The sequence below is a fragment of the Dermacentor silvarum genome, chromosome 9, assembly GCF_013339745.2.
Source record: "Dermacentor silvarum isolate Dsil-2018 chromosome 9, BIME_Dsil_1.4, whole genome shotgun sequence".
Classification (NCBI taxonomy): domain Eukaryota; kingdom Metazoa; phylum Arthropoda; class Arachnida; order Ixodida; family Ixodidae; genus Dermacentor; species Dermacentor silvarum.
This window is the reverse complement of record NC_051162.1, coordinates 105,797,229-105,809,696: the sequence shown is the minus strand read 5'-3', so window position 1 is coordinate 105,809,696 and position 12,468 is coordinate 105,797,229. Positions and strand designations below refer to the sequence as shown.

The following is a 12,468-nucleotide window of genomic DNA, read 5'->3' as shown; positions in this document are numbered from 1 at the left end:
TATTGCATGTACTTGAAATCGTTCGCACCAAGAATTACATTGTTTGGTTACTAGAACATTGTTTGGCTACTAGCTCTAGAACGAATGCTAACTTTCTAAGGTAGTCAAACAAAGGATTCATAATTTTAGCAGTTACCTGAAGTTCGAACCATCTACAACACCCTGTAGATCAACAACGAAATTACCCGTCGCGGTGACTTAGCGGCTGTGGTGTTGTGCTGCTAAGAACGAGGTCGCGGGATTTAATCCTGTCCGCGGCGGCCGAATTTCGATGGGGCGAAATGCAAATAAGCCCATCTCCCAAGCATTTGGGGCCCTTTAAAGATCCCCTGGTGGTCAAAATTAATCCGGAGTTTGCAACTACGGTGTGCCTCATAATCAAATCGTGGTTTTGGCACATAAAACCTCAGAATTCAATTCAATCAACAACAAAACCACATTGTGGGGTTCTCATTTTTCTAATTGATATAGCGATGACCCGCCTTAACTGCCATAGGTCACACACCACTTCTACAAGACGCAACCATGAAGTATGATGGCTGTTCAAAGTGTACTGCCTGCTATTTTTCTACAGAAGCTATATTTGCCGGAGCTGGTAACATGATTGAATTCTGCGTGGTTTTGTACACGCATTTATTTTCTGCACAGTACCTCCATAAAGAAGTACTACATGTTTGTATCCACGTGTAGCCAAGTCATCTTGCTGTTGATAACACTTTCAGTTTTACTGAAGTCGCCATGTCTCGCTGCTATGAATAAACGCCATTGATTTTTTATGAGCAGAAATACTTTTTTGCGAATCATGTCATTAGTACTAAGCTATATGAGAATCTAGCAACTTCTAGTTTCAAGCAGTGGTCCTAAAGGCCAATTTGTGAAGGTGTGTCGTGTATGTAGCGAAATGATTTGCTTCCTCTACGCCTTCCCACAACTAATTGTGTGAACTTATAGAATTTGAATTTTGTAAGAATACAAAGTTCAGTTTGCCATAACCTAGAGCTGTGCGAGGACTATCTCTGCACATCCCTGAAGGGCACTTCTACACATTGTACCCATAGTACTCACCACAACATCCAAAGTATGCCCCCCCCCCCCTCCCCTCGATGTAATAAAAAAAGAAAGCATGCGTTCGTTAGCTTTTTAAGGCACACCTAGCACTTCTTGATGATCTTCAGCAAATATTTTAATGTATGGCTCAACTTTGAATGTTTCAAACATGCTCTATAAAAGGACAACCTACCTCACCCAGCAGCAAGCCATCAGCACCGCAGTACTCGCAGATCACGAGCTTTTCTGGACAGTTCGCCTTGTGGTCCTGGTCAGAAAGAAATTGAACTGTGTAGGCACAGTTTATTTTCTTCCCTACTGAGCATTCATACATATCAAGTTGATGGTCTTCCATGTTTCACCTCTAAAGCAAAAGGATTTTGAACGTAACAGTACAATGACTGATGTTTCACTTTGGAGAAATAACTGTGAGTGGAAACGTGCCACAAAAGTTTCTGAACAAAGGAAAAATATGAAAGTATTACACAACGCATCCCTTCAATGAAACTGACAAATAAAGGTTTTGGAAAGATTTGTTTACTCTTAATTCTGTCACTGCCTCTTAGTGCAACAAGTTGAAGGCATGATTCTGTGTTTATTTTAAACTGAGAGGAGGTACGTACTATCGACCACGGGATCTCAGAAAACACTAAATATCCGAGCAGCCTTTAAAAGTAGCCAGTAAAACCGTTCACAGTGTTATTCACATATACCAGTAGAGCCTGGAAATGGGAATACCAGACTACATTTTGAGACTGCGGAGATATTCAGCTTTTTGTCAGATCCCTTGGTTTGTAAACTCTTTGGGTTGATAGTACGTACCACTCAGGCATTACTTTACATATTAAATATGCCTTGTGATTCTTAAAGCAATAACTGAATGGACCTTTGCTTTGTTGACTTTTATCTCACGTTGTTCGCACTGCTGCAGACTTGAAAGTGACACCGGTGGCAAAAATGCGCGAGGCATTTTTTCATGAAATGGCAAGTTCATAAGTGTATGCTCTGAGAAATGTATACCTTCAGATGACAAAGAAAAGTGCTGAAAGGTTCAATGAATCTTATTTCAAAGGATACTGCGTGAACGCATCACTGTGCTCCTCGCAACACTATTGCCCATTATAATGACTAATATTCATCCATTTATTTGCAGATAATTTGTGACACCTAAACATACTCTTCACACATCTGATTTTTGAGGGTTTCATGCATTTATAGACTTAGTTTATTTCTTTTATTATATTAAATTGTCTAAAATATCACTCGCCTTTATGCAAAACCAATTTGCCCTAAATAAATTACCCAGAAAAATAGGTTATCCCTGAAATATTGTGGAAGCATTGAACCTCTAAATCACAAACAATAACTAATTGAGGAAGTGTTTCGCTTCCATAACAACAGTAGACACCCTTGTAAAATATCACATTGTTGTAACCAGCACCTTTCACAAGTGCCGATTGAAATCTAGGACGACGAACTAGTTATTATTTTGAATGCACCTGGCAAGGATAGTTAAAGAGATTTCCCCAACAACAGGAAATGTTCAAACACCACATAAACACTATCCTTAAAGAATAACTAACCCACACCCAAAGAAGAAGCGCTGTAGTTTAGCATAACCACAGTAGGTGCAAGTTAACTATAGGTAGAAAGAAAGTTTCCAGCATGGAAATAATTAGGGAAACAGATGACTGCCACCAGTCGGCTGTCCAGAACATTCACCTGCTTGCTAGTTTTCTGCTTGCAAGAAGGAAAAAACATAGGAGGCCCCAAGAATCCCATGCGCATTTTTGAAAAGTGTCGTGAAAATCAGGTGCTAGTTAATACGTTGCTGTTCTAATTTATGGGGCAAACCACAACAGTTTTTAAGGGTGCTGGGTGCTTTTTCTGAAACAATATCGGTCGGCACGGAGCAAAGCATGGTGCAGGCGTGTCTGGCTCTGAGTGAGAAAGGGCAGGTAGATAGGAGGAGGAACTCCCTAATAGTTTGGAGGTGCTAGTCCAAAAAGGTCTCGTGAAGAGTCGTACGGAGATATAGGAGAGCCTTTCCTAAGATTTTTTGTTTTTTCCTTCATAGTTTTCCGCATATTCATGTCCATAAACTTTATGAGCAATACCATCCAAGTTCATGGCCTTTCCTGAAAAGGAACAGTGCTGCCTCCAGAAATGCCGCAAAGACCTCCTGGCTGCGAACCCTAGTCCAGACGACCCTCTTGCCAGAGGGTTATCTCAAGGAGCACCTATCCTTATCACAAAGCTAGGTAAGCACAGCGTATGCCATGGCAGACGACATCATCGCATTATGGAAGTGGTGAGAGCAACGCAATAACCGCGACCACCCGCAATCATATTCACAAGTGAAATGCTATGCATGCTATACATAACTCGTGCGGGAATTCGAAAGACTCGAGACATTCCGGGAAATATGCCGGCTAAGGAGGTAGCGTCATTTGAAAACTAGGTTAGACCACAGGCTAACGTCAAAGCGGCACTTAATCGCTATGGAACTTCGCATGTGAAGCTTACATAGTAAGTCATACTCAGCTTCCTTTCTATTAACCATTTCCGAAATAGACCTACAGCCATCATTTAAATATATATAATTCTCTCTGTACGCGGCCAAGACCAGCCCCGGCTGGTTTGAGGCACAGGCTTGCACTTGAAGAACAGTATAGGATGATGGCAATACTTAAGCTGAACCGAAGAAACATCCTGAGGATAGGAAAAGGCCGCATAAAGCACGGCAAACGTACATTGAGCAGCTCTTTGTGGAAGTTGAGGCCACAGTGGTCGCATGCGAGCGGCCTCTTGGCACACACACTGCCCAGGTGGCTGAACAGGTCCTTGGACAACACATCCTCCTCACATAGCGGACACCGCTTCTTCATGTATGGGCAGTCGCGGATGTGGTTCTGCACGAAACAGGACACGGTCATCGTCGCACCAACTTTTATAGACAAGAGACACGCACAAACAGAATTAACCGGCCAATCTGAGCCCATGACGCTTTCCAGTAAGCCACAGGCAGCCAGTTAAGGACGACCGACATACTTCAAAGGCATTTACAACATTATACAAAAATTAGTTTTTCGAGAATTAGACATAGGTATTAAGTCATGGCCACCATCACAGTACAGTGATTGGTCATGGACAAGCTTCCATGCATGCATTTAACCTCTCCAACAATGTCACCCACGACAAGCTGTCTTTTCGAACACTTTCATTTCACCCTCCTTATTTCTGCATTTCAGTTAAAAATAATAGTTAAATATTGCTGTGCTTTCCCTGGCTTCATTGTCAGTTCGCTTCAGATATATTTCAAACCCCTCAGTTGCCCCTTTATTTATTGTCCTGGTTTATAAAAATAAATATAGTACCATGTTGAAGTGGCAAGCTTTGGAACAGTTTAAATCTTGCTAAGCAAAGCGTTATTCATGCTTTGTTGCATCGGGTCTTTTTCTTTCTTTATCCTGAAGATTTTTTATATCGGGGTTGCTCCTGAAAGTTGCTTATGACTCGCATCCTGAGAGAAGGCAATCCTGGGCAAAAATACCCCTGCAGGGCCCCGCACCAACATGCTGGCTACAATACGCACCTGTATGTGACCAGAGCCAGAACTAGCTAAACCAAAAATTAGATCCTAATAAATCCACAGTTTTAGCTTTCTAAAGAACTATTAAAGAGTTAGCAAAAGCTCATGATTTGCCGCATGATCAAAATATGCAAGTGGCCCACCTTGAATGCCGCAACACTATCGCTGAACCTGCAGCCGTGGAGGCTCTGTGAGCACAGCACCGTGAAGTCCTTCAATGAATTCCACACAGTGTCATCCGGAACAATCTGCACCACATAAGAATAGAGGTTGTGTTGCACAAATGGTTTCAATTTTGCACCCATGTTGTCTACCTCTCCTGAGCAGTGTACTTTTCCGGTCAAATGAAATGCGAATGGGGTATTAAAAAATAGAACCGCTCCTGCCAGCAATAACTCGTTGCCCAAACTAAGCGTAGACGCATAAAGCACGCCAACATCACATGAAATGGCGAAAACAAACTAAAGAATGCATTCCAGTTACTCTGACTTGTTTGTGTTTCATTTGCCCAACGAATAAATAAATAAATTACTGCATGACGTCATATAATCTGAGCTATCTTACAGATAATTTATGTGAATATGAGGGTAATATCGCCAGTGTTTTATTTTTTAATTCTTAAGGTGTCCTTTCTTGTGTGGTACATACTGTATATCGTGTGTCCCAACTAACGTTAGCCAAGGTGTTCCACAAAAAGAAAATGGCGGCAGGTGTTACACTCTTGTAACACAAGAAGGCGAAAGCCTGCTGCACATCTGATAATACATGAAGTTATACAATCGGGGTTAGACTTCATTGTAAGACATATTTGTAATGCATTAAGTTATACAATCAGGGCTAGACTTCTTGCAAGACATAACGAGCCACTATGGGAAGTACACGTGTGGCACTAAGACGACCTCCTTAATGTCACATATGGACACTTAACGTAGTACATAAAGTGCCGCATGTTAGTGCGCGCACTAGTCCACACCTTTAGTCAGCGAGATGCCTGCGACGTGACGTGTGCAATCACGCAGGCACTAGACACACCTTTAGTAAGCCAGAACCATGGAGCAGCCGTGGCTTCACGACCATGCATTGCGTCACAACATTCATTCAATTATATTCAGTTAGACTTACATAAAGCGTTCGATAGAGTTGTGCATGAAGTTTTGTTTTTTACTGCTGTAGCATGTAAATGTTGGATCTGTGATTACTGAAGGTGTGAAAATGGTGTATCATGACTGTACAACCAAATTAGTGATTAACAAAGAATAAAGTGCTTCAATTCCTGTGCGGTCAAGCGTGAAACAAGGATGTGCTTTGTCTCCTGTTCTTTTTGCGATTTACCTGGAACATTTTTGTTTATTTATTTATTTATTTTATTTACAAATACCCTCAGGGCCATATGGCATTAAAGAGGGGAGTGGTTACAGAGTAGTAAAGAAAGACAAATCAAACAAACCAGTGCAGTGAGTTCTGGTAATACAATAATTCTCCTGATTATACAATGTTAGCTAATGTTTCGCGAAAAAGTTTGTTATCGGTGATGGCTACGATACTTGAGGGAAGGTGGTTCCATTCCTGCGATGTACGGGGTATTCTCGGGGTATTCTGGTATGTACGGGGTATACGGGGTAACTCGTATTCGACAAACAAACAAATGTTTGTTTGCAACTCGTATTCGAGGCTACACATTTTTGAGCAGCGAAATTCGGGTTGTAGCGTATGCGGACGACGTAGCCAAGTTTTGTAGTGATGAAAAAAGCGTGGAGGAAGTTTCCAAAATAGCTACGACGTTCTGCACATCAACGGGTAGCGTGATCAGTTGGCTGAAATGCCTTATATTTTGGCATAGCAACTGGCAGAGAACAACCAAAGTGTCCTGTAATATGAGATGGAAAGTTTCCCCGGGAAAGTACCTCGGTGTTCCGCTAAATTATTACCGCAATGCTGAGGAATATTGGACTGAGGAAAATAAACGCGTTAAAAGTAGTACCGATAAATGGGGTGGCCATAATTTTTTCAGTGTTTGCAAGATCTTATGCTTGTATTATGTTTTTAATTGCCAAAGTATTCTACGTGTTGCAAGTGATGGCCATGGCCGGAACTGCGGTTCAAAAACTGCACCGAGTGTTTGCAGCCTTTATATATGGTGATCGCAGTGGGAGCGCACAAGCCGGTGAAATTTGTTTCATAAGGTGAAAAATGGGGGTATAGGGCTCTCGCACCTGTTCTTCATGCAGTTGGTGAACAGATTCTTCTTTGTGCAGAATCAAACTGATGTGTTCTTGAGAAATGTGATCCAAGCACGATTACAGGATTAGTATCTATCTGATTTTGTTGTATCATCCTTTTCTTTGGAAGCTGGACCGCTTAGATCTTATTTGCCTGAAGTGGTTACGTCTGTACGCTTGCTCAAAGCAAGATTTTCATATGAATACTTGTCACGAACAAGCATTTGTATTGTGATATTCTTCATCTATTCTTACCAATACCTGTCTATCGAGCTGTCTACAAGCTAGGTCCTGAGCGCGATGTGCTAAAGCATGCTCAAAAAATGCTGGTCAGACCCTCAGTTACAAAGTTAATTTTTTCGTATACATACCAACACTCTCCCTGTAAAACCATGGTTACAAAGTAAAGGTCTTTTTGTACCTTGGTCAGTAAACTGTTTAATCTGTAACAAACCAGAAACAATAGAGCATATTTCTCTGGACTTCAACGATGCCATATTTCTGTGGGATGTCCGACAAATAACTCTTAAAAAGAGTTACAGTTAAGCCATTTTGGAATCTGGTTTCTTCCACGTGCGGATACAGAGGAAGTGCCCAGTGATATGGTAATCTTGCTTCGCATACATAGCATATGGAAGACAAGAATGAATATCAGGCAGGCTCATATACAGGCACACTCAGCAAGACACTATTTTGTTGAGAGTACGATATACCCACAAGACTTGTTCAGAGCACAATATGAACCCCCAGAGTGGCTACCTGTACTATAGACCAATTGGCTTCTGTGATGCCTTTTTAAACCACATACACTGACCGAGATGTGGCTCGTGTATTTGTACATGTGTATCTGATAATTTGTTTGTGTTTGTGAAATACCAATAAAGAAAAAAAAAAGGCAGCCATGGCAAGCATACTCGTCATGCCCCCCGGAGGCCCGGATTCGATTCCCTCGCAGATCAAAATGTAGCAAATTTTCTTTTCGTGACCACTAAATTTACTTTGTTTACAGGAACATCCATGAGAAATGTGACGTCAATCCGAGCATTTTCTCGCGGCGTCGGCCATTTTCCGTCACGGCGCAGTTTCGCCAAGGTCACCGGCAAGGGCACCGCCAACATAGGCACCTAAGGCATTCGTCCTTAACATTCAAAGAACACCGTGCAAGATACAATTATAAGACCTACGTTGTTCGGTCATTCGAGGTCTCGCGACTGACACTGTAGGTCTTAGGGCCCATTCACACTTGCGACTAGGCGAGGTCGCGCGACCGATTGCGACTGGCGACCAAAAAGCTACTCAAGACGAACTATGTTCACACTGACAAATGCGACCGACGAGTTGCTAAACCGAAATGTCTCACGCTATGCCGTTCACGTCTGCTTGAAATGTCATCGCCACGTAAAATAAGTGTCAGCTTATACGGACGTCCTGTTCCTTCGCATCTGATTGGTTCAGCTGTTCTGCGACTGCGGTTGCACGACTGAAAAATCGAGCAGTGAGCGACTGGTCCGAAACAGTCGCATTTCGAGAAAAGCGACCATTTGCGACTACTTTCGACTGGTCGCTTTGCGAATAACTTGCTCGCGCGACCTCGCCTAGTCGCAAGTGTGAATGGGCCCTTAAAATCGTATATTGCACTGTGTTTCTTAAATCTTTCTTTTATTGCGATAGCAATTATATGGACACTTCAAGCAGATTTCTGCCGTCGGCGTCACCGTCGCCGTGAAGTTCCGTATAAAGACCAAGGGCGCCGCGCCGTATGGGCGAGTGAAAGTGCGCGTGGGACGTGCGCTATCACGGAGAGCGAATGCCCGGCGGAACGCAAACGCGAGTTCCGTGGCGCGAAACGCCGTGGTGGTATGGGAAGGAGGAAGGGGGGGGGGGGGGCGACGCTTTGCTGCGGCACCAAATGGGTGTCTTGCAACCGGGCGCAAGGGGAACTGGTGATGCAATCTCCCACGTGAAAGGAGCAGGGAAGGCAGCGCGGGAGAGAGGGGGGAGCGGCTTCTACTCTGCCAACAAATGCGTTCATGTACTTTGCGCTTTGCGCTTGGTTCTTTAATTATTATATGTTTGCGCCGGTACGGGCTGCCGGTGTTGTCGCGCGCGCCGTATCTTGCAAGCGATCTCCACACGGCTCTGCCCTTTGTATGCGCTGTGCATTCGGCCGCTCAGTTTCCGTTGAAGCGATAGACCGCACGAACCTTTGCTCGCTGCGGCGGCTAGCTGCGCTTGCTGCCAGCGTTTTGACAGTGGTTGGCTGCGGTCATCGAGTGTGATCTATTCATGTGTGCTTGTGCGCGTGGACACCACGCTTTTAATTCACTTAGTAAGCGAATCTGTCCAAGTTTATGCAGCCAATAAAACTACTGCCCCTACTCCGAATAGCTCTCTACTAATTTGCTATCACAATTGATGCTTCGCCTTTCGGGCGAAACTGCGACATTTTTTTGTTTCCTTGAACAGCTTGGCGGAAGTTCCACCGTGCCATCTGGTGAGGTACGTATACCTTCTCGGTCCAGGTCTCGTTTCCGTCGACGGGGCATAGGAGCACGGGCCTGGAGCGCATGAGCTCCTGCTTGCATCGCTCGCAGAAGGCGTGGCAGCAGCCGGCGCGGTAGATGACCGGGCACACGGCGCGACACAGGGTGCACGCCAGGTTGCGAGGCAGCGGCAGCTGGAACTCGAGCCGCACCTCGCACGGCAGGCCCGGGAATCCCCGGAGCACCGTCTGCGACATACCCGCCTCCTCCGCCTCCTCCTTCTACTCCGCGCCTCCTCCTCCACTGCGAGTACAAGTTAACCTCTTCTTCAACCAACGTCACACTGTACGACACGAATCGCCAGAGCTAAAGACACGGCATGCACCGTTAGGAACAGGGCACCGTTTATGGCGTGCTCCCTCAAAGTCACGCCCTTTAGGGTTTACTTTATCTTACAACGATAATCGTCGACGTATAGAGAACCCTCTCTTCAGATCTCGTGACACAACACAATAATTAGGAGAACCCAAGACACACCATTTACTCTTCTCGTGTACACCTTTAATATCACGTCCTTCAGGGTTTACTGTATACTTCGTCATATAACGATAATCATAGACATAGGGAACCATCTCTTCGGATCTCGTGACACAACACAAGAATTATGAGAACTCAAGACACACCATTTACTCTTCTGATTTGTTTAGGTGTAACATATAGGAGCACTAAAAATTACAGCCTTTAAGGTTTATATTGTCTCACAAGTAAAATCCTCATCAATATGCAAAACCCTTTCTTAATATGACTAGAGAGTGCACAACAATCGATTAAACTGAAGACACATCTGAATAGTACGCCGTCTAGGGTGTAACCTTAGAGAATTTAGAACGTACACTGAAAAGTTACGCCATTTATGGTTTATAATGAACCACAACTGGCAATCGACATCAATCTTGCACGCATTTCCTTTTGTTTACGTTGCGCGCCCTGTACTTTACTTTCCTATCAGGCATAAATCTTTCTACAAAAATTACTTAGAGAAAACTCTGCTGCTAGTGTGTGTGGGAGTTGCACGTATATAGCACTTCAGCCAATGGGATATGCATGACGGTTAGTGAATAGATTTGCATGAACTTCATCCTCCTGGCCGCAAGCAGCTTTGTGACCTTTTCTAATCAATCATTTTAAACAAAATTGTGTGTTCTCTAAATCAAATAATTAGCAATAATTGTGCTTTAGAAAATATACCTTCTTGTATATTCAAAAGCTAAAAGAAAAACATGGCGGCACACCTATTCTTTACAGATGATTGGCAACGTTAATGCACTGGAAGTCTATCGTTTGATTTACGTGTGTGACAGGGGTAATTGGAGATCACAGGGAGAGGCCTTCGTCCTGCAGTGGACATAAATATAGGCTGATGATGATGGTGGTGATGATGATATGTTGTACATGTTATAGCGATAAATTTTTCTAACGAGCACCACATACCCAGTGACACATACTCAGTGACCCAAGTGACCACGTTCTTGTGTGAAACTGAAAGAGACTTGGTGGAATGAAAAACGAGGTGAATTCATGCACGCGCGCACCACCAAGTCAACGAGTTCAACAGATTTTGGCAGCCGCCATTGACAGTGGACCAAAGCGAGATCAACTTTTTATTCACCCGTTGTCAGTAACATCTTGGCTTTGCACGACGCGACGGTGCCAGCAGACGGCAGACATATGCACTGGACGAAGGTGCTCTGCTCGGCAGAACATTGGAAATTCGTTAAAGGGATACGGACACAAAAGTTGGCGGGTGGTTTTTTGCGTCGGAACAAAAGTTGAACTGCTGAAATTGACGAATACAACAAGCTGCTTTGAAACAAAGAACGAGAAACATCTTTTTTTTTTTTTTTTTCAATTTTCTGTTGCACCTTGCCTCCAAGCGGCCGCCGGCAGAAGCTGAAATTTGACGTCATAACACCCACCCGCGGCCAAGGTTGGCCACAGCTGTCGCAGTGTTTCCAGGGGTGTCGGTACCTTAATTGCAGCGTTTGTTTAACCCCTTTCGGCAATCTTCGCGCGTATTCCGTCTGAAACACTATCCCCGTCGGCGCTCCACGTAGGTGGTGCGTCTTACATGAGGCTTCCCGCGGTCGGCGGCGGAAGGAAATGCCCAGACATTGCTGTTATGACAGCATCGTCGGTCGTGGCACGCCGTCGCACACGTTTCCCAGAGACGAGAAGGTGCGTAAACTTTGGATACCTGTCTATTAGAGAGCTTTAGCTTGTCCGGTAATCGGGTAAACGCGGGCGTTGGGGCGTTCGGGCAGAACCGTAAACGTGAGCGGCCTGTATGGTGCTGCCACCTGGTGGCGCATTGCTCAAACAGACCAAAAACAGCTAATATTGTAGTAACCAAGTGTATTCTACTTCGCTGCTGGTGTAAATCTTCGGCAGCAACACGATTACGCCACTGCCGAAAATTTCGCGCTACGGTTCGTGAAAACCTGACTGGCACTCCCACGGCCGCCTACTCTTCTTCGTCGCTTGACGCGGAAGGCTCGTAACCGTAAGCGGTAATATTTCTTGCCAAGTTGGAATGGTCCTCGTCTTCAGACGTGTACTCATCGCTGGTAGACGCACCGGAACTCTAATCCATGCATGCTCGCGATGGCGGCGTCGGCGCGCTTCGAATGACCGCGGCCGGCCGGCTGGCTATCCGACGAGGGTGTCGTGACGTCACGCCTTCCAACTCCCGCGGGTCGGGCGGCGAGGCGCGCGCTCACAAAAACGCCAAAAATAAAGCCATCGGCTCAAAAATGAGCTAAGTGACTACTTCTTTTCGGTGTAATCACACATTGAGGATTCATTTTCAGCATTTTCGTAAAATTTTCAGATTTTGTGTCCGTATCCCTTTGAACTGTTGCTTTCTCTCTCTCTCTCTCTCTCTCTCTCTCTCTCTCTCTCGTTGAGACGTTTCCAGTGCTTCATGGTGAATGGAAACACTGTAAATGAAGACAGAAGACGACAGGCCAGGAAGGACGCTGTTCTTAAACTAGCTTCACTGCACCGAAGCACCAACAGTTACAATGCGGTAAAACTAGTTGCAGCTGTTGTCTTCAGTGCAGTAAAACCA

General features: G+C 44.6%; 1 protein-coding gene across 1 annotated transcript in view; it reads right to left on the bottom strand.

The window, feature by feature from the left end:
- LOC119464067 (TNF receptor-associated factor 5-like) overlaps nt 1-9,630 on the bottom strand; it is a 39,076-nt gene extending 29,446 nt beyond the window's left edge. Inside the window, exons 1-4 of the mRNA XM_037724888.2 lie at nt 9,368-9,630; nt 4,783-4,887; nt 3,801-3,959; nt 1,241-1,315 (exon numbers count right to left, since the gene is read on the bottom strand). Coding sequence (XP_037580816.1) covers nt 1,241-1,315; nt 3,801-3,959; nt 4,783-4,887; nt 9,368-9,598 — 570 coding nt within the window. The 5' untranslated portion in view covers nt 9,599-9,630. The remainder of the gene's footprint in view (nt 1-1,240; nt 1,316-3,800; nt 3,960-4,782; nt 4,888-9,367) is intronic.
- Between the last annotated feature and the right edge of the window lie 2,838 nt (nt 9,631-12,468).